The sequence below is a fragment of the Crocodylus siamensis genome, chromosome 6 (genome assembly GCF_052110815.1).
Source record: "Crocodylus siamensis isolate JL-2025a chromosome 6, ASM5211081v1, whole genome shotgun sequence".
In the NCBI taxonomy this organism is placed as follows: Eukaryota; Metazoa; Chordata; order Crocodylia; family Crocodylidae; genus Crocodylus; species Crocodylus siamensis.
Genome location: NC_143400.1, coordinates 43,469,887 through 43,490,365, shown reverse-complemented (window position 1 = coordinate 43,490,365; position 20,479 = coordinate 43,469,887). Strand labels below are relative to the sequence as shown.

The 20,479-nt window shown below is 57.1% G+C and overlaps 2 protein-coding genes across 9 annotated transcripts; both read right to left on the bottom strand.

The window, feature by feature from the left end:
* Window positions 1-2,093: 2,093 nt before the first annotated feature.
* Window positions 2,094-8,020, bottom strand: LOC149862412 (mitochondrial inner membrane protein OXA1L-like). The gene is made up of 10 exons (XM_090052183.1): window positions 7,868-8,020; window positions 6,485-6,592; window positions 6,120-6,321; window positions 5,264-5,407; window positions 5,086-5,171; window positions 4,811-4,975; window positions 4,378-4,482; window positions 3,049-3,211; window positions 2,876-2,956; window positions 2,094-2,335 (listed from the first exon to the last, which is right to left on the bottom strand). The coding sequence occupies exons 1-10, from the start codon at window positions 7,997-7,999 to the stop codon at window positions 2,223-2,225; spliced, it is 1,299 nt and encodes a 432-aa protein (XP_089908309.1). The 5' UTR covers window positions 8,000-8,020; the 3' UTR covers window positions 2,094-2,222.
* Window positions 8,021-11,535: 3,515 nt separating this feature from the next.
* On the bottom strand, window positions 11,536-19,057 carry LOC149862411 (mitochondrial inner membrane protein OXA1L-like). 8 transcript variants are annotated; one of them, XM_090052177.1, is made up of 10 exons: window positions 18,776-18,907; window positions 18,301-18,408; window positions 18,118-18,198; window positions 16,070-16,127; window positions 15,826-15,969; window positions 15,648-15,733; window positions 15,368-15,532; window positions 14,946-15,047; window positions 14,310-14,496; window positions 11,536-11,789 (listed from the first exon to the last, which is right to left on the bottom strand). In XM_090052177.1, the coding sequence occupies exons 1-10, from the start codon at window positions 18,902-18,904 to the stop codon at window positions 11,551-11,553; spliced, it is 1,299 nt and encodes a 432-aa protein (XP_089908303.1). In that variant the 5' UTR covers window positions 18,905-18,907; the 3' UTR covers window positions 11,536-11,550. The 8 variants fall into 8 exon arrangements, with proteins under 8 accessions (XP_089908303.1, XP_089908304.1, XP_089908306.1 ...); XM_090052178.1 differs by having other exon boundaries at window positions 16,112-16,127; XM_090052180.1 differs by lacking the exon at window positions 16,070-16,127 and having other exon boundaries at window positions 18,003-18,198; window positions 18,301-18,539.
* Window positions 19,058-20,479: the final 1,422 nt, after the last annotated feature.

Genomic DNA, 20,479 nt, shown 5'->3' with positions numbered 1-20,479 from the left:
ACGTCACCACCAGCACTTCAAGGGGGAACCATGTTGAGTGAGGGCAAGAAACCCGCTTCCTCCATGGGTCGGTGTTATTGGGAACGAGGGCAGCACATGCGCAGCTGCCAGCCACCACCTGGGAAGCGGGCGAGGTGTAGCCACGGCGGCCATGTTTGAGTCGGGCACCGGGGTGCCCTGAGATGGCTACAAAAAGCCACGAGGTGGCGGCAGAGGCTCGGGGATGGGACCCAGGAGCTGTGCTGTAGCTCCGCCCTGGTCTTAGGTCCCACCCAGAGCTGGGAAGGACCCGAGGCGACGGGCTCTCAGCCACAGGCGGCTCCAAGCCCCCGGCCTTTTCATGGGTTGGCATTTCCCGGCCAGGTCGGCTGAAGAAAGGACTTCAATACTAGCCCTGGCACTGGGTGCTTGGCACAAACATTGAAACAGGGACAGGGGCACAGCGAGCTTGGCCGGGGCCAGAAGGAAGTTAACCAGGACATCCCAGGCTCCAACCCACAAGCGCCCGCCCCCTACCCGGCTGGGAGAGAACCGTGGAGTCCTGGCTCTCAGCCCCCAGAATTAACCTGCCAGACCCCACTACCCTCCCAGAGCCAGGACAGAAGAGCAACTCCCAGTGCCCCCTAGAAGAGGCGAGAACTCAGGTGTTCCCATCAGGTGCTGGGCCCACTAGGCCTGCTGACCTTTGTGAACTGTGCCTACGTGCAGTAGGGAATCCATGTCCAGGACATCCTCACCTACGCCATGTCCTGGTGCTGCCAGCACTGAGTGGGTACCTGGCTGGTGTGCCTTGGCCAGGGTGAAAGCTTTCCCACCTGACCTGCAGCCTTTGCAGCCCCTGCCCCCGTTTTGCTGGTGCCTGTCACTCCTGAACTGCAGCCCCCTGCTGTCCTGTTCCCACCCCACACAGGACATACGGGGCACTTCGCAGATGCCTTCACTGGGTCCCCACTGGTGCTGTACTTGGTCTGTTGTCCTACTTGGGACATGAATTTTGCTTTCAAGAATTTGGGGTACAGTTCCGAAATCCCTGCACCAATCTTCTTGAAACCTGGCAGGCTTCATGCTCTCAGCAGAGGCTACCAGCTCTGCAAGTTTCATCCAAATCAGACAAAAACAACAAAGTTATAGATATTTCATTGATTCCCCGTTATACCCTATAGCCAGATCTCTGAAGCGACTCCAAAGCTTCAGGGCTACTTCAGCCAAATCAAAGTGGGAAACTGACCTGGAGCTCCGGATCAGATCCCTGGCATCAGAAGTGGCCGGATCCGAAGCTGAATCAAATAGCTGCCTATTTGCACAGGCGTATCACCTATGTCATGAGTTTTGATTGTCAGCAGTTTGAGGTTCAGTTTTCCCCAAAGCCATGCACCTATCTCCTTGAAACTTGGCAGGCTTCATGACTTCAGAAGGGGCTACTATTCCTGCAAGTTTCATCCAAATTAGGCCAAAAATGATAAAGTTATAGGCCATTTTGAGCTTCCCCATTATAGCCTATGGGTGAAACATCAAAACCGCATTGAAACAGCAAAATTGTTTTGACAAAATGAAACAGAAACAGCAGTTTTGAACTGAAACAAAATTCAAAACACAAAACTGTTCCATCAAAATGCAAGTTGAAATAGAATGGTGCCATTTTGGACAGCCCTACTGGGGACCCCCCAAACTCCCCAGTACCACAAAGGTCCCCCCCAAACCACCCCAGCTGGGGTCATTCAGCTTTTTCCACTGTCCAGGGTGTGTGTGTATGTGGGGGGGGGAGTATGTCTGTTTTGGGGGCACCTGAGAAGACAGCTCCCATCTCCCCCACTTGCCACCTGTAGTGCCCCCTCCTCTGACACATACCCAGGCTGGAGCTGCTGTGGGGTGGCTGCAAGTGAGGGAGGGAACCTAGGTGTCTGGGATGCCTGTGCCCCTTGTGCTCTTTTGAACCCACTGGAGTTGGCTGAGATGTCTGGGCTCCTACCCCCTGCCATCCAGCTCACCCTGCTCCTTGCAAACCCAGGTATCTGGGCTCCTGCAACCACACCTGGCCCCCTCAGCCCAAATCACTCCCCCATGGTCAAGCAGAGCTTGGTGGTACCAGCAGCGGCATTGTGGGTCCTTTATTGCCATGCACCAGCCCTGCCCCCCATTCCCCTCCGAGCCCAGTCCTGGGGGCAGCTCTGGTGTCCCACGTGGGGGATCCTCATCCTCTTTGCTGGCACTGGGGAGTGTGTTCAGCCCAACAGGTCCTCCCAGGGTCTCTTTGGGCGCTTGGTGGGGGTGTTACTGCCAGTCTGGCCTTCTTGGGGCTTCAAAGGATTATGGCTAAATGTCTGGCGCAGGGGTCCTGGTGCAGAGAGGGGGTGAAAGGCATGAGAGACAGGAGAAAATGTGTCCCCTTGGCAGCCCTCAGGAAGTAAAGATCTTCAAGCACAAATGTGTGAAGGGGGTCCTGTGCCCACATGCTGTCAGTAGTGGCCATTGCCTGGAAAGAGCTGAATACAGTGCCCTTAGTCAAAATGGCCACCCCCTCCCTCCTCTGCCTTACAACCTGGTAATGTCCTTAGTAAAAACAGCTTCCACCATCCCAACCAGGCACAGTGCCCTCACCCAAAATAGTGGCTACCCAAGGATATGGACAAGGTGCTTTCACCCAAAATGGCCACTGCCCCCTGAGGAAACAGGCTGGACCCCACCCAGAAGTGGTAGCTGCCCTCATGCCCGTCCTTGCTCAACATTACACCTCTCCATAGAAACAAAGGGCAAGGCTGCCAGGAAGGAAGATAGTGGCAGCTGCTTCACCAGCTCAAGGTGGCTGGCAGCCAGAACTGGGAAGGACAACTGGTAGGCAAAAGGCCCCGTCCCCTTCTGCAATGGCCTCACGCACCATTGGCTGCTAACACCAGGTGGTTTTTCATGCGTCGCTCCCGCTCCTCCATCTTCTGTGCCAGGTCTGCATTCTTCCACCCTGGGGAGGGGGAGGGTGGGAAAAGAGGGGGGTGAAACCCATGCATACTGTGAACTCCCTACCTCCACCCCTAGCTCTGGGGCAATGCTCACCGGTCTTGAGGTTCTTGAAGAAGCCCTCGTTCTTGGGCAGCTGTTCAGGTTTGTGCTTCACTCTCTCAGGAATGCGGAGCCAGGTGCGCATGGCTGGGATGCGCAGCAGCCCCACCTGCACCAGCGAGAACATGTTCGATGTCAGCCAGTAGGTGAACACAGCCTATGTGGGACAGAGGCCCAGAGAAAGAAAGAGTTAGTGACTGGCCTGTGCAAGAAGCCCCTATCCCTGTAGACCATCCCCATACAATAGGTCTCCCCATACCAGAGGCCCCACATCCCCATGCAGGAGGCCCATCCCTGTACAAGGTCCCTCTCTATGTGAGAGGCCCTCTGCTCCGTGTGAGACCCCTTTTTTTGCAAAAGACTCCCATTCCCGTGTAAGAGCTCCCTGTGTGAGGCCCCTCTTGGTGCAAGAGGCCTCCCATCCCCATGCAAAGGCCTCATTCCCATGTGAAAGGCCCCCAGCCCCAGTTAAGAGCTCTCCCCATGTAAGTGCTGGGGTGCACTAATAAAGATTTTCTTCGACGGCCAATTATTAACGAGCCATATTGGCCCATGCTGAGCCAATCGTCCATATGTAACCCGGCAGCGTGGAGAGCAGCATCCAGCTAGTAAGTCTGTGGGGAGAAAGGTGGGGGCGGGGTGCAGATCAAGGTCCTCATGGTGACGGAGTTAGTGGGGCAGGGGCACAGGCAGATGCTGCCAAGCTTGGGCAGTGAATGCAACCCTGTGGGCATCTCATCTGGGGGGTACCGGGGGGGGCATGTTCACCCCAGACTTGTGCGCAGGGTGAGGGCAGGCTGCTTGCTGCAGGCTTGGGGCCAGGGGCTGTGTTGGCCTTTTCCAGGCAGGCTGGCTGGGCTGGGGATGTGCTAGGGGTGGATGACATCATCATTGGGTGGTGGGACTATGAGGCAGGCTATGGGTACCCCAAAATTCCCCATAGCTGCCTCTGTAGTCACCCCTCCCAGTGCTGTGGTGCTCCCCCTCCCCCAAGTCCACCCCCCCCAAACAGACTTACTGGCCAGACACTGCTCTCCAGGCTGCCTGGTTGCATTCCTGGCTGCGTATATGCTGCAGCTGTGCTCACATACATGGCATTTATTGGTAACATTATCAAAAAAGCCGATTGCTTATCACATTAATTTTCCTTTTATCGGTGCTGATCTGATATGGACCATTGTATTAGTGCACCTCTAATAAGGGCCCTTCCCATGTGAGAAGCCCTTGTCTCCATGTGAGGGGTCTGTCCCCGTGCAAGAGGCTCCCACGCCTGTGAGTACTCCCTGTACGAGGGCCCCCCCATCCCCATGTGAGGGCTCTCACCGTGGGGAACTTGATGGTGAGTGGCAGGATCAGTAGGGGAATCACCCAGAAGACTGTCTTCATCATCTTGAGGTTGGGGTTGTCCACCCCGGTCTCTGCGCCAAGCTAGGGTGGGTGGAAGGGGCATGGCCAATGAGGCATCAAGGTCCCACCCCTTATGTAAGCCCCGTCCCTCACTCCCCCAGGCCCATACCGAATCCCTGCTCTCCTTCTCAACCTCACCATCTCCTTGTTTATAGCTGTCCCTACCAGAAACACCTTCCTTGGCCAATCACGTGCTTGCTTACTGCAGGGGTCGTCCCCAAGCTGAGACCACCGCAGCCCCTTGGTTATTGTAGGGCCCTATCATATTACTCCTGTCTCCCTGCAGCCGCATGGGGTGAGGGCACAAGCCCCATGTTCCCAGGGCAGCTACCCACACTCTTCCCCTAACCTGCAGCACGAGCATCACGGAGCCGGTGACAGCAAGAGGCAGGATGTATAAGGGGTCCGCTATGGTCAGGTCTGGAAACCAGGCGAGGCCACCACTCTGCATGCTGGGAACTGGGAGTTCAGTCATTTTCCGCAGGGCGATGAAGAAGGAGATGAAGACAGGGGTCTGGGGGAGAAATGGGGGTGGGTGTGAGAGCTGGGCAGTGGTGGAGGGGCTGTGGATTGGGAGTGAGGGGCATCAGTGGGGGCAGAGCCTGTGGAGAGGACAGGGCTCACCTGAACGAGAGGCACCAGGAAGCTACGTATGGGATTAATGTTATTGACTTTCTGGTATGTTATCAGGTCCGAGTAGGCCTTGCTGACTGGGGGGCAGAGAAAAGGGGGCATTAGAGAGGGGGTGGAGCTCAGGGGCAGTGACTGCCCCCACCATGGCCCCACTCCCATCGCCACTCACAGTGAAACTGGTTGCCGGAACACTTGGCCTCGTTCATGATGTTCGTGAGCCGTGTGATCTGGGGCATGTGGTTGTTGAGCTTTGCTGCCTCCCGCTGCCCCTTCACAATAAATGGAAAGACCAGACAGCGAGCCACTACCGTGCCTGTGGGGGGAGCCTGTTATCCACAATGCACAAGGGGGAAACACAGCCCCCTAACGACAATACATCAGAGGGAAGGTGGATACAACCCCTCACTCCGAACACACCAGAGCAGGGGAAGACAGCCCCTTACCCATGATGCACTGGGGGGAGGCAACTCCTTACCCATAATACCCTGTGCTGAAGGAAAAACAGCTCCCAGCACACTGGGCCAGAGTAATGTTTCCCATAATGCACTGGGGAAAAAAATAAATCATCCCCCAAAATACGCTAGAGTAGCAGGGAAAGCCATGGTGCGCTGTGCTGGGGAACAGCCTCTGCCTTGTCCGAGCCTGGGAGCGAGTTACCCACAACGCATCATGGGTGCGTGGAGGGGGGGAGGTAAGAAGCAAATCATTTCCCAAAATGCATTGAGGGGAACCCTCTGTTACCCATGATGCACTGCACTGGGCAGGGATTGAGAGAGACACTGGCTCTTGGTCTGAAGAGAGGCACTATAGCAAGGCTCTTACCCACAGTGCACTGGGCTGGCAATGGTGGGCGAGGGGGGATTACCCACAATGCCCTGCACTTGGTGAGGATGGGGAATTACTCACGAGGCAGAGGACTGCGGTCCTTTGGGAGAAGCCCAGAGGCCCCATTACCCACAGTGCTGCTGCAGAGGGCTTGGCTCAGCCTTGGCTCAGCCCCCCTGGTATCCCAGCATGCCCCTCACCAGCTACGATGGCACCCCACCAGGGCAGCCCCAGGTGCACGTGCAGTGACTCCAGCATGGTCTGGATCAGACCCACAGGCGTGTAGGAGCCCAGGCCCAGCTCAGACAGGCTCAGCTCCAGCTCCTGCCCCAGCTCGGGTATGGCCAGCTCTGTCTCAGGGATGGGGGTCACGGGGGGTAGCAGGGAGGCTGCGGACAGCACCTGGGAAGAACAGGAAGAGGCTTCACTCCTGACCCACAACCCCCAGCCCTAGCGGTGCCCCTTATTTCCGACCCGCATCTCTCCCGTCCCCAAGCACCTGTGTCCCTCATTTCCGATCCGCAGCCCTTGCCCTCCCAGTGCCCCTCACTCCCAAACTGCTCACCGGGGTACTGGCCGCGGCCGTGCTCTGGGCCCGGGAGCCCAGGGCCAGGGGGGTCCCTTGCTGAGTCTGTCCATGGAACCACATCGGAGGGATGGTGCCACTGTAAATCTGGGGGGCAGGAGGAGTCAACAGCAGGTCTCAGGCACTGACCTTTGACCCCTGGCATCTCTGGAGGGTGCAGGCATGACCCTTGACCCTAGGAACTGCACTGGGGTTGCAGTCCCTGGCTCTGATCCCCCTAGGGTTACCATACGTCCAGGTTTTTCTGGACATGTCCTCTTTTCGGGCCCACTGATCACCATCTGAACAGGTTTTTTAAATCTGACCAAATATCTGGGATTTTACTTTGCTCCATGGGTGGGAGCAAAGGAGGGTGCTAGCAGGGAGCGCACATGGACCTATCTGCAGCTGCAGAGGTGATGTAGACCCATGTATGTTCTCTGCTCTCTCCGATCGACCTCCTCCAGCTCCCACCCCCAGAGCAAAGCAAAAACCCGCACATTTGGTCAGGGCAGGAGGGGCGGGGGCTGGGCCTGCAGCAGGGCAAGGGGGTTGCCTGCCCCTCCAGAAAGAAAAGGGGATAGGGAGGGCCCTTTGAGGAACTCTGTGACTGGGCGGCAGGACAGGGGCTGGTGCCCATGCTCGCAGGGGCTGAGTGGCCAGGAGATGCTGATGTGTGGTGAGAGGGGGGAAGAATGGGAAAGGGAACCATGTGTCTGGCCCCGGGGAGGGGGGAGGTGCCTCACTAGCCTCTCCTTCTCTTCCCTCCAGCCCGCGCTGGAGCCGCACATGCTCTGCTGCTGCCTGCATGAATTGAGCCACTGTGCTCTGGCCCTGTTAGGATAGGGACAGCTGTGGCCCCTCTGGCAGGGCTGGGGGGCAGGGGCTGCGGGTCGGGAGAGAGGAGCAGCAGCAGAGCTGAGGGCAGGATGCTGCGGTTTAGCCGTGAGGCGCGCTTGCGGGGCTGGGGTCAATGGGTTGGGAGTGAGGGGTACCATGAGGCTGGGCGGGGGGGGTGGGGGTGGCTCAGCTGTTTGGGGCAAGAGGGGCTGGACAGGGGCATGTCACTACCCCCCCATCATCATATCACCCCACTCTTCCTGGCCAGGTGTCCTCGTTTTTGGACCTGGAAGTATAGTAACCCTGGATCCCTCTAACCTTGAACTACATGTGACGTCACCTGTACCTTTGATGATGTCACTGGGACAGCACAACCTTTGACCTGCGCTGAGGTCACTCTCTTCAGGGGGCGATCGCGCTGCCCCCCGGGTGACCTCTGACCTTTTTGAGTGTTACGGACACCCCAAGCCACGTGACCGATGTCCGTCTCCCCCGCCCCCCCCGACTGCCCAGTCGTCGTGACTCACGACACGTCACCCGCACCTGCCGTTGGAGGGCGCGGTGCAGCGGGCCGAGCCCCGCGGACCCCAGTTGCCGCCAGCCCCGTCCCGCCGCCGCCGCCATCACTGTCGCTGGCCCCGCCAGGCCCCGGGAAGCCGGCGCACGGGCGGACATGCGCAGTCACTACCACGAGGCTCGTTCGAAGTTGCAGGCACCATATTGAGTACTGGCATAATGACCTTAATGTTGGCCAGACGCCATATTGAGTAAAGGCAGCGCGCTTCTGAAGGGGCGGGCAGCATGAAGGCAAAGTTCGTCATAAGCCCGCGCCCGGCGAGGTTTGGGAACGTCCCCGCCGGCGCTTCAGGGGTGTGGGCATGTTAAGTGAGGGCAAGAAGCCCGCTTGCTCAAACGGGCGGAAGTCATTGGGAAGGCGGGAGAAACGTAACCACGGCGGCAATGTTTGTGTCGGCCAGCGGATATCCCGACATGGCTTCAAAGGGCCACGAGGTGGCTGCAGAGGCGCGGGGACGGGACCCAGGCGTGGGTCCGAGCGACCCGTCCAGGTGTGACCTGCAGAGCCCGGCGGGGGAACCCAGGTGTCCAGGGAGGTGCTGGGCTGCAGGTCCATGGGGCCGGGCTCCCATCACTGCCCGCTAGACCTGCCGACAGCCCTGAACTTCGCCTACGGGCGATAGGAACCCGCACCCTGTCCTGGCACAGAGTGGGGCAGGACAGGTGCCTCTAGGCCAGGGGACACCTGCCCTGTACTTGAGGCTCTGGGGCTGGAACTGGCTGCAGCTCCTTCTCCTGTGGTGCTCCATCCTCGCCACCTGTGTTCTGCTGCTCCAGCAGCTGTCATGCCCATGTGATTGCGATGGCAGTCAAGGACGATGGGTCCAAGACCAAGTGATGGACCGGGAGGGCGGGCGGTGCTTCTCCCTGGCATTACCATGCCCTCACTCCCCTCCTGGCTCCCAGACCACTAATGAACATGGCACTCCAGCCTCTGGCTCTGGTACTGGGGCTGCCCAGGACACGTGACACCACCCCACAACCCTCAACTGGGGTCATTCAGGTCATTCCACTGCCTGGGGGGATGACATGTCTGTTTTGGGGTCACCTGAGAAGGCAGCTTCTATCTCCCCCACTTGCCAACCCTGGTGTCCCCTCCTCTGTCAAAGATCAAAACTTTTGATTTCAGATGCCGATGGCAAAAGGTCAGAGGCAAACAGGTCAGAGGCTAACACAACAAACTTTGCAATTGTAGTCTATCCCTCTGTATTAACAGTGCTGCATATACACACCCCTGTCTATGCCTCATTTCAAATCACTTGAGCTTCCCATACGAGAGAGAAACTAACCTTGACAGCCCAGCATGAAAGATAAAGTACCTATAGTAACGAGATTAGCTGACTTTAATGAAACTGTAAGATCAGAATAATGCGTCATACTTACCCTCTTGTGACTAAACAGGCTCAGTACCACCTAAACTAAAAGAAAGGCCCCCCCCCTCTTGAAGGATGGGCTGCCAGCATGAAACTTGAGCAAAGAAAGCACAAGTGCCAACTTGTTAATTATTCATGCCTGGCGTGTAGTAATTGGTCACCTGGCCAAGTATAACTTTGAAAGAACTTTTGCCCAAAGCGGAGAACTCTCCACACACACACCCAGGAGACACAGTTTGTAAAGTGGCCTCTTACAAACATCTTCCCACCTTCGATCCTTATCTCGGCGTAACCCTGTCCTTGCCGGCTCGATTATCTCCCCGTTATCTTTCTTATCAAGAGCTCTCGGTAATCTGCAGACTGCAACGGCTTATGTGAATCACTCCGAATCTGTAACAAGCAACTCTCTTACCCACCCTGTAAATGCTGGGTAACATGATATCTGCATGCTGTAACTGAATAAATCAACTCTGCCTACGCTGCATCACATCAGTAGTGTAAGTAAAATAAACTTTCTGTGTAACCAGTATGCTTTAAATCATCTGACTCCTGCTCGCTGTTAACACCCACCTGTCCGGTCATAAATCCCCCCTTGCGCCAAGCCGGTCGTGCTGACCCAGGCTCACAGGTCAAGGGTGCACCGGTCATCAGGGTGCGACACTCTGACTCATAGAATCATAGAAGTCGGGTCAGAAGAGACCTTGTAGATCTTCAAGTCTGACCCCCCGCCTGGGCAGGAGAAAAAAACGGATCAAATGATTCCAGCCAGGTAGGCATCAAGCCTCCTCTTAAAGATCCCCAGGGTAGGAGCCAGCACCACTTCCCGTGGCAGTTGGTTCCAGATCCTAGCTGCCCTGACAGTGAAGTAGTTCTTACAGACGTCTAATCTAAACCGACTCTCTAACAATTTATGGCCGTTATTCCTTTTTATGCCAGGGGGCGCTAGGGGAAACAAGGCCTCTCCCAAACCCTTCTCATCCCCACTAGTGAGTTTATAGACAGTCACCAGGTCCCCTTCAGCCTTGTCTTGTGAAGGCTTGAACAGGTTCAGGTCCTGCAGTCTCTTATTGTAGGGTCTGCCCTGTTGTTCCTGGATCACTCCTCTGGACCCTCTCAATGTTGTCCACATCTCTCCTGAAATGGGGCGCACAGAACTGGACGCAATACTCCAGCTGTGGCCTGACCAGTGTCGCGCAGAGGGGGAGGATCACCTTCTTAGCCCTACTTGAGATGCGCCTGTGGATGCACAAGTTCCGGTTAGCCCTGCCAAACGTGACCCCACATTGTCAGCCCATGTTCATCTTGGACTCAATAATGACTCCAATAACGACTCAATAAAGATCCCTTTCTGCCTCTGTGCTCTCAAGAAGTGAGTTTCCTAGCTTATAAGTGTGCTGCTGGTTACTACTGCCCAAGTGCAGCACCCTGCACTTGTCAGTACTGAAATGCATCCTGTTTTTGTTAGCCTACCCCTGTAACCTATCCAGGTCTTGCTGCAGTCTTTCCCTTCCTACTAGCGTGCTCACCTCACCCCAAATTTTGGTATCATCAGTGAATATAAGCAGGTTGCTTTTCACCCCGTCGTCCAAATCGCTGATATTGAACAGTGTGGGCCCAAGGACAGAGCCCTGGGGGACTCTGCTGCCCACTTCTCCCCAGGTCAAATATGATCCATCTACCACCACCTGACTGACTGCAATCCATCTGACTGTGTAGGCATCAATGCCACAGTCGCTCAATTTTTTAATGAGGATGGGGTGGGAGATGGTGTCAAAGGCCTTGCTGAAGTCCAGAAAGAGTACATCTACAGCAATACCTGCATCCAATGATTTTGTGACCTGATCATAAAAGGCCATCAGGTTGGTCTGACATGACTTGCCCCTAATGAAACCGCGTTGGTTGCCCTTGAGCATTGTCCATTAGACCAGCCCATCACAGTTGTGCTCCATGATGATCTTCTCGAAGTTTCCCTAGGATTGAGGTAAGACTGACGGGCCTATAGTTGCCTGGGTCCTCCCTCCTCTCTTTTTTAAAGATGCGGACCACTTATACCCAGATGTGAGCAGCTGCTGAGTGGCTTTCTGCTTTTGAACCCACCAGAGCTGGCCAAGAACCCAGGTGTCCAGGCTCTTACCTCCTGCCAACCAGCTCTCCACCCTGCTTCTTGCAAACCTGGGCCTCTGGGCTCCCACAACCACCCCCCAGACCCCACAGCCCAAATTGCTCCCCCATGGTCAAGCAGAGGCTGGTGGCAACAGCAGGGGCATTGTGGGTCCTTTATTGCCATGGCCCAGCCCTGACCTCCCCTGCCCCCCTGAGCCTGGTGCTGGGTGTGCATGGGGGCAGCTCTGGTGTCCCACGTGGGGGATCCTCATCCTCTTTGCTGGCGCTGGGGAGCGTGTTCAGCCCAATGGGTCCTGCCAGTGGCTCCTTGGGCATTTGGTGAGGGGTGTTACTGCCAGGCTGGCTGTCTTGGGGCTTCAAAGGATTATGCGTAAATGTCTGGTGCTGGGGTCCTGGTGGGGACAAGAGATGAAAGGCATGAGAGAGAGGAGATAATGCATCCCTTTGGCGGCCCTCAGGAAATTACCTCTCCTTCGTGGGAGGATGAAGACCCCCAAAGTAGAAGTGTGAAGGGGGCCCTGTGCCTGCATGTTGTCATCAGTGGCCATTGCTGGCGTGGAGCTGGGCAATGCCCTTAGTCAAAATGGCCACACTTTCCTGGGCAACCAGGTAATGCCCTTATTCAAAATAGCTTCCCCCAGACCAAACAGGCATGATGCCCTCACTGAAAATAGCCACTGCACCCCTGTCCCTCTCCCACCTCGAGGAAATGGGCAGTTTCCTTGCTCAACGTAGCAAAGAACAAACCGTACAGTGCAGGAGCAAACCATCCTGATGTGCAGGAAGACTAGCAAGTATGGGAGAAGATCAGCTTGACTTAGCAGGGGACTCTTTAGTAAACTAAATCACAAAAAGGAAGCTTATAAGAAGTGGAAACCTGGACAAATAACTAGGGAAGAATATAAGAGCATTGCTTGGGTATTCAGGGATGAAGTCAGGGAGGCCAAAGCACAACTAGCATTTCAGCTAGCAAATGACGTGAAGGGTAACGAGAAGGGTTTCTACAAGTATGTCAGCAGCAAGAGGAGGATCAGGGAAAGTGTGGGCCCTTTACTGAACGGGGGAGGCAACCTTGTGACAGAGGATGCAGAAAGAGCTGAAGTACTCAATGCCTTTTTTGCCTCAGTCTTCACAGGCAAGGTCAGCTCCCACGCTATTGTACCTGGCAGCAGAGTTTGAGGAGGAGGTAAGCAGCCCTCAGCACTGAAAGAACAGGTTAGGAATTATTTAGAAAAGATGGATGTGTACAAGTCCATGGGGCTGGATGGGATACAACCAAGGGTGTTGAGGGAGTTTGCTGATGTGATTGCAGAGCCATTGGTCATCGTCTTTGGAAACTCATAGCAATCCTATGATCCTGGATGATTAGAAAAGTGCCCATAAGTAAGAAAGGGAAGAAGGAGGATCCAGGGAACTACAGACCACTCAGCCTCACCTCAGTCCCTGGGAAATCATGATCCTTAAGCACTTGGAGAAGGTGATTAGGAACAGTCAGCATGGATTCACCAGGGGCAAGTCATGTCTGACCAACCTGATTGCTTTCTATGGCGAGATGACTGGCTCTGTGGATATGGGAAGACCAGTGGGTGTGGTTTACTTAGATTTTAGCAAGGCTTTTGATAATCTTTCTCATCATTCTTGCATGCAAGTTAAGGAAGTACAGGCTGGATGAATGGGCTAAGATGGACAGAAAACTGGCTGGAGCACTGGGCTCAGAGAGTAGTAATCAATGGCTTGATGTCTGGTTGGCAGCCAGCATCAAGTGGAGTGTCCCAGAGGTCAGTTTTGTTCACTATTTTCATCAATGACCTGGAAGATGGCATAGAGTGTACCCTCAGCAAGTCTGCAGATGATGCTAAGCTGCGGGGAGTAGTAGGCAACTTGGAGGGTAGGGCTAGGATTCAGAGTGACCTAGACAAATTGGAGGGTTGGGCCAAAAGGAATCTCACAAGGTTCAACAAGGACAAGTGCAAAGTCCAGCACTTCAGACGGAACAATCCCGGGCACTGTTACAGGCTTGGGGCTGACTGGCTGCGCAACAGCTTTGCAGAAAAAGACCTGGGGGTTAGAGTGGACAATAAGCTGAATATGAGCCAGCAGTGTCCTTGTTGCCAAGCAGGCTAATGGAATACTGGGCTGCATTGGTAGAAGTGTTGCCAGCAGGTCAAGAGAAGTGATTATTCCCCTCTATTCAGCACTGGTGAGGCCACATCTGGTGTCCTGTGTCCAGTTTTGGGCTCCCCACTACAGAAAGGACCTGAACAAATGGGAGAGAGTCCAGCAGAGGGCAACAAGAATGGTTCAGGGGCTGGGGGACATAACGTATGAGAAGAGGCTGAGAGGGGATTTGATAGTACCCTTCAACTCCCTGCAGAGTGGTTGCAAAGAGGATGGAGCTGGACTGTTCTCAGTGGTGGCAGATGATAAAACAAGGAACAGTGGTCTCAAGTTGCAGCAAGGGAAGTTTAGGTTAGATATTAGGAAGAACTGTCGTACTAGGAGAACAGTAAAATACTGGAACAGACTACTCAGAGAAGTAGTAAAAGCTCCATCCTTGGGGTTTTCAAAACCTGGCTAGACAAAGCCTTAGCTGGGATGATCTAGTTGGGGCTGGTTTTGTTTGAGCAGGGGGTTGGACTAGATGTAACCTCCTGAGGTCCCTCCCAACCCTCATTTTCTATGATTCTATTCTGACGCTTTTCCACAGAAACAAAGGGCAAGGCTTCCAGGAAGCAAGATGGTGGCAGCTGCTTCACCACAGGCTCAGCCTCAGGGTGGCTGGCAGCTGGGACTGGGAAGGAGAATTCTGGTGGCTGAAAAGACCTCTGTGTTCTTCCACTGGGGGGTGGAGGTGGAAGGGTAAGGAAAGAGGGGGATGAACCCCGTGCATACCGTGGACCTCCTACACCTACCCCCAGCCCTGCAGCGATGCTCACCGGTCTTGGGGCTCTTGTACAAGCCCTCATTCTTGGGCACCAGTTTGGGCTTGTGCTTCACTTGCTTAGGAATGCCAAGCTGGGTGCACACGGCTGGGATGCGCAGCAGCCCCACCTGCACCAGTGTGAACACATTTGATGTCAGCCAATAGATTAACACGGCCTAGGTGGGGCAGAGGCACAGAGAGAGAGACAGTCAGCAATCGGTCTGCGCAAGAAGCTGCCATTCCCATGCAACAGCTCTCCCCATGCTAGAACCCCATCATGCCTGTGCAAGAGGACCATCCCTGTGCAAGGTCCCTTTCTCTGCGAGAGGTCCCCTCTCCCCGTGTTAGATGCCTCTTGACCCTGTGCTGGTCCCTGCTTCTGTGCAAAAGACTCCCATTCCCATGTGAGAGCTGTCTGTGCAAGGCCCCTCCTTGTGTGAGAAGCTCCCCACCCCTGTGCAGGCGCTCTGTTCCCATGTGAAAGGCCTTCACCCCCAGGTAAGAACTCTTCCCACATAAGAAGCCCCTGTCCCTGTGCGAGGGCTGTGTTCCCATGCAAGATACCCCCATTCCCATGAGTTCTCCCTGTGTAAGGGGCCCCCCTTCCCCGTGTGAGGGCTCTAACCGTGGGGAAGCTGATGGTGAACGGCAGGATTGCCAGGGGAATCAGCCGGAAGACTGTCTTCATCTTGAGACTGGAGATGTCCACCCTGGACTCTGTGCCCAGCTACAGCGGGTAGAAGAAGCACAGCCAGTGATGGACCAAGGCCCCACCCCTCACTCCCCCAATCCCATATAGGATCCCTGCTCTCCTTCTCCCCTCACCATCCTCTTGTTTATAGCAAGCCCTACCACAAGCACCACCCTTGGCCAATCACCAGCTTGCTTACTAAAGGGGTCCTTCCTCCCCGCCCCAAGCTGAGATCACTGCAGCCTCCTGGTTACTGTAGGCCCTGTCATGTTGTTCCTCTCTCCCTGCAGGCATATAGGGGGGGAGGGCACAAGTCCCCATGTCCCCAGGGCAGCTGGCCATGTTCTGCCTCTCACCTCCAGGACAAGCATCATGGAGCCGGTGACAGCAAGAGGCAGGATGTAGAAGGGGTCTGCAAATGTCAGGTCAGGGAACCAGGCCAGGCCACCGCTTTGCATACTGGGAACTGGGAAGTCAGCCATTTGCCGCAGGGCAATAAAGAAGGAGATGAAGATGGGGGCCTGGGGGAGGAACACAAACGGGGGTGAGAGCTGGGCAGTGGTAGAGGGGCCGCAGGCCAGGAGTGAGGGGCACCGGCACGGCTAGGGTGGGGCCTGCAGGGAGGGTGGGGCTCACCTGGATGAGGGGCACCAAGAAGCTACGCAGGGGGTCGATGTCATTGGCCTTCCGGTACATCATCAGGTCGGAGTAAGCCTGGTTGACTAGGGAGGGGCAGAGGAAAGGGGGTATTAGAGAGGAGACAGGACTCGGGGGACATCACTCTGCCCCCATCCCTGGCCCCAACTCCACTCACTCTGCAACTGGTCGCCAGAGCGCTTGGCTTCACCGATGAGCTCTGCAAACCGGCTGATCTGGGGCGAGTGGTTGCTGATCTTCACTGCCTCCCGCTGCCCCCTCACACAGAGTGGAAAGATCAGGCAGCGTGCCACCACCGTGCCTGCAGGGCGAGCATGTTACCCATTGTGCACCTGAGCAGGGCCAGCCCCAGCCCCAGCATGCATAAGGGAAGAGGTGGGGGGGGAGACACAGCCCCTTACCCACAATGCACCAGAGGGAAGAAGGCAGATACAACCCCTTACCTGCAAAACACCAGAGCTGGGGAAGGAAGACAGCCCCTTACCCATGATGCATGGGGGAGGCAGCTCCTTACTCATAATACCCCATGCTGAAGGAAAAACAGCCCCCAGCACCCTGAGCCAGAGTAATGTTTCCCACAATGCACCGGGGGAAAAAAATAAATCATTCCCCAGAATGCACCAAAGTGGCAGGTAAAGCCATGGATCACCCCCTGTGCACTGTGCTGGGGAAGAACCCCTGCCCCGCCTGAGCCTGGGAGTGAGTTACCCACAATGCATCATGGGGGTGTGTGGGGGAACCAAATAATTTTTCAGAATGGACTGAGAGGAACCCGCTGTTACTCATGATGCACTGCATTGGGCAGGGGTTGGAGGAGACACCTGCTTCTTAGACTGAAGAGAAGAACCATATCAGGGATGTCCAACCTTTTTGAATGTGGAGCCAGATCATGAACTTTTTATCACCCAGTGGGCCGGCAAGCCATATTCAAACACCCTCTATCCTGGGCCAGAGAGACCCTGCCTGTGTAGCCCTACTGCACCTGCCTGTTACTGCGGGGTTCATGGTAGCTGCTGGTGGGCAGGGCCACGAGGGACCCATTCTGCATCCAGCCAGCTACTGCCCCAGAGACTGAAGGGGAGAAATAAATAGCTCCACATCCTCATTCCCTGAGCAGCACAGCCCCATGAGCTGGCGCTGCCTGAGAGGGGCTGGAGTGAGGAGGCCGCTGTACTGCAGCCCCTCTCCTGCCTGCCCGCATGGCCCCGCTCACTGTGGCGCCTGGCCACCCATGCATGCAGCCCCGGTGGCCTCAGTGCTGCGAGCCCGGAGCACGGGGTCTGGCAGACACCAGCTCCCACTGCCTCACCCTGCCTGCTGAGGCCCCCCCAGCAGAAGCGGTGGTGGAGCCATGTGTCCCTCAGGACTGACTAGTGCAGGCAGGGTGAAAATGCAGCTGAGTCCCTGCCGCTCTGGCAGGGCTTGTCCCGTCCCGTCCTGTCCCATCCCAAGCAGCACACGGCTCTGCCACTGCTTCTGCCGGCTGGTGCTGACCTGGCCGAGCTCCTCCCATCCCCAGCAGCTTGTGGGAAGCCGGCTTCAGCCGCATGCTGCTCCAGATGGGACAGACCCAGCTGGGTCAGCACCGGCCAGGAAAAGCGGCATGCAGCTGAAGTCAGCTCCCCACACTTCTGCTGGCTGGTGCCAACCTGGCTGGCCTCCTCCTGTCCCCAGCAGCATGTAGGAAGCTGACTTCAGCTGTATGCTGCTCTGTATGGGAAAGACCTGCCTGAGTTGGCATCAGACAGCAGAGGTGGCGGCGGCAGAGCCGTGTGGGACTGACCGCCACAGGTCACGTGGAGTCACGACCCTGGGCAGTCGGGAGGAACACACCTGCTGCTCTGGCCGGGTTCATCCTGTCCCAAGAGGCACATGGCTACTCTTCCCACACGCACCGCGTCGGCAATGTCAAGCTGATGTGGTGAGTGTGGGAACCTTGTCCCTTCCCCAGCCCTTCAACAGCCATTAGGAAGCTGCTGAGGGGCTGGGGGAGGGACAAGGGCTGGGAACAAAAGTAAACTGTTTAATTTCATTTCATTTCCTGTCGCAACACTGTGGGCCTCAGAAGATGCCTCGGTGGGCCGCATGGCAGCCCGCGGGCCATATGTTGGACAAGCCTGAACTATAGCAAGGCTGTTATCCACAGTGCACTGGGCTGGTAGCGGTAGGGATGGGGGGATTACCCACAATGCCCTGCACTTGGCAAGGATGGAGAATTACCCACAAGGCCATGGGGCTGAGGACTGAGATCCCTTGGGGGGAGCCCACAGGCCCCACTGCTCACAGTGCTGCTGCCCAGCCCTCCCCCACCCCGTATTCCAGCATGGCTCTCACCAGCCACGATGGCACCCCACCAGGGCAGCCCCAGGTGCACGTGCAGGCACTCCAGCATGGTCTGGATCAGCCCCACGGGCGTGTAGTTGGCTAGGCCTAGCTGGGACAGGCTCACCTCCAGCTCCGGCCCCGGCCCAGCCAGCTCTGTCCCAGGGATGGAGGACATGGGGAGAGGTGGGGAGGCAGCAGGCAGCACCTGGTAGAAACAGAGAGAGCCCTCAGTCCTGTCCCCACCCCAGTGCCCCTCACTCCCAGCACGCAGCCCCTACCCCCGGTGCCCCCTCCCCAACCTGCTCACCGGTGCACTAGCTGCGGCTGTGCTCTGGGTCCAGCAGCCCGGGGCCAGGGGGTTCCCTCGCTGGGTCCGTCCATGGAGCCATGTCGGGGGGACAGTGCCATTGTGAGTCTGGGGGGCCAGGAGGGGTCAGCGGCAGGTCATGGGCACTGACCTTTAACCCCTGGCCTCTCCGGGGGGTCCATGCGTGACCAACCCTGGTGCCTCACTGGGGTCGCAGTCCCTGGCTTGGATCCCCCAACCTTAAAGAACATGTGACGTCACCCGGAGCTTTAATGACGTGACCGAGGAACACCCCCCTCCCCCCGAGACATCACGACCTTTGACCTGCGCTGAGGTCATTCTCCGCAGGGGGCGACCGCGCAGCGCCTCCCGGCGACCCCTGACTCCGCTGAGTGTCACGGACACACGAAGCCACGTGACCGGTGTGTTCCTCCCGACTGCCCAGGGTCGTGACTCCACGTGACGTCACCCGCACCTGCCGCTGGAGGGCGCGGAGCAGCGGGCCGAGCCCCGCGAGTCCCAGTTGTCGGCAGCTCCGTCCCGCCGCCGCCATCGCTGCAGCGGGCCCCTCCAGGCCTCCGGAATCCGGCGCACGGGCGGGCATGCGCGGTCACCACAGTGACGCTCGTTCGAAGCCGCAGACGCCATATTGGGACCATTACCTTAAGTATGGCTCGACGCCATATTGCGTGAGGGCAACGCCCCTTTGAGAGGAAGCATAACTGCCATACAGGATGAGGGCTAGTTTCATCATACTACCGCGCTTGGTGAGGTTTGGAACCGGAACCGCTATCGCCAGCGCATGCGCATCTGTTAGCCGACTATAGAAGTGGGCGAAATGTAGCCACGGCGGCCATGTTTGTGTCGGGCGGCGGGGTGCGCTGAGATGGCTACAAAGGGCCACGCGGTGGCAGCAGAGGCGCGCGGATGGGAGTTAGGCGTTTGTTCGAGCGACTGGTCCGGGTGTGACCAGCAGCTCCCATTCTCTCCTGCAGCTTACCAGGCCCCGGTGCCCTTTAGAATCCCATACGGCTCGGTCGTACTGGGCCAGCAGGGAGGCAACCCCGGTTCCTGCCTGTCAGCTCCCAGGGCTGCAGCCCATGAGACCTGCCCGCCTGTCCCAGGGCTGGAGTGAGCCTCGGTGTCCTGGCTCCAGGATCCCACCAGACTCCCGCCCTTCTGAACCTGGGAGACCCCAGGCACACCTGCAACCCACCTCTTCCCTGCTTCAGCCCCCACTGCTGTCCCAGGCCTAGGGGGGAACCCAGAGGCGGGGCTCACATCCCGGCCTGCTGTACAGTCCTCTGGACCCCAAAGGCCTTTCAAGCAGGGCAGAGACCCCAGATGTCCTGGCTCCCCAGCGGTGTAACTCACAAGGCCTCACTCCCGATCCCTTGGCTGGGGCGGAACCAGGTGTCCGGGCTCCTGCCCCCACAATGCTCTAACTCGCTCCCTCTCACACTCCCATGCCCAGCTGGGAGAGAACACAGGTGTCCGGGCCCCCAGCCCACATGCTCCTGGGGGCACAGCCTCCCCTCAGGGACTGCGCTGCGGGTGGAGAAGTGACTGCAGCTATTGGGCTCAGGGGACTTGCGGTTTGGGACTTGGCTGCTTATGGGACTGTGTGGGGATTTGGCCGCACGGGGGCAGCAGAGGAGCAGGGACCGGCCCTAACCCCCCAGCAGATGGGATCAGAGCCCTGGAACCCAGGTGTCTGGGTCGGTGCTGGCACAGAAGCCCCCCTGACCTCTCAGAGCCAGGAGGGACCCTGGGTGTTTGGGGTCCCGGCTCCACATGGTGCTAATCCAGGAGATGCTGGTGCCGTACAGAGCAGGGAGAGGACCCAGGTGCCCTGGCTCTCAGCACCCTGGTTTTAACCCACCAGGCCCCACTCCCTTCCCAGACCAGGGGCAGGACTCAGGTATCTGGGTTCCCAGCCCCACACTTAGCCCAGGGGCGCACAGCCTCTCCCCAGGGATTGTGTTAGCTGTGGAGAAGGGACTGCAGCTGCTGGGGTTTAGGGCACACATGGGGCTTGGCTGTTTATGGGCCTGTGTGAGGATGTGGCCACATGGGGGCAGCAGAAGAGCAGAGGAGCAACCTCCACAGATGACATTGGTGCTCTCAGCAGCACAGAGGCAGAGAGGGATCTTGGAGTCATGATTGACTCCAGGATAAA

Bases quoted from the DNA above. Each gene is read 5' to 3' on its own strand.
- LOC149862411 (XM_090052174.1), bottom strand. From the start codon at position 18,904: ATGCCCGCCCGTGCGCCGGATTCCGGAGGCCTGGAGGGGCCCGCTGCA. The intron at 15,533-15,647 runs GTGAGCCCCACC...TTCCTCCCCCAG, and splicing joins TCTTGGTGCCCCTCATCCAG to GCCCCCATCTTCATCTCCTT. The intron at 15,048-15,367 runs GTGAGAGGCAGA...TACCCGCTGTAG, and splicing joins CCATGATGCTTGTCCTGGAG to CTGGGCACAGAGTCCAGGGT.
- LOC149862412 (XM_090052183.1), bottom strand. From the start codon at position 7,999: ATGTCCGCCCGTGCGCCGGCTTCCCGGGGCCTGGCGGGGCCAGCGACA. The intron at 6,593-7,867 runs GTGCGGGTGACG...CCTGCCCCCCAG, and splicing joins ACCGCGCCCTCCAACGGCAG to ATTTACAGTGGCACCATCCC. The intron at 2,957-3,048 runs GTGAGCATTGCC...CCCCCTCCCCAG, and splicing joins CTTCAAGAACCTCAAGACCG to GGTGGAAGAATGCAGACCTG.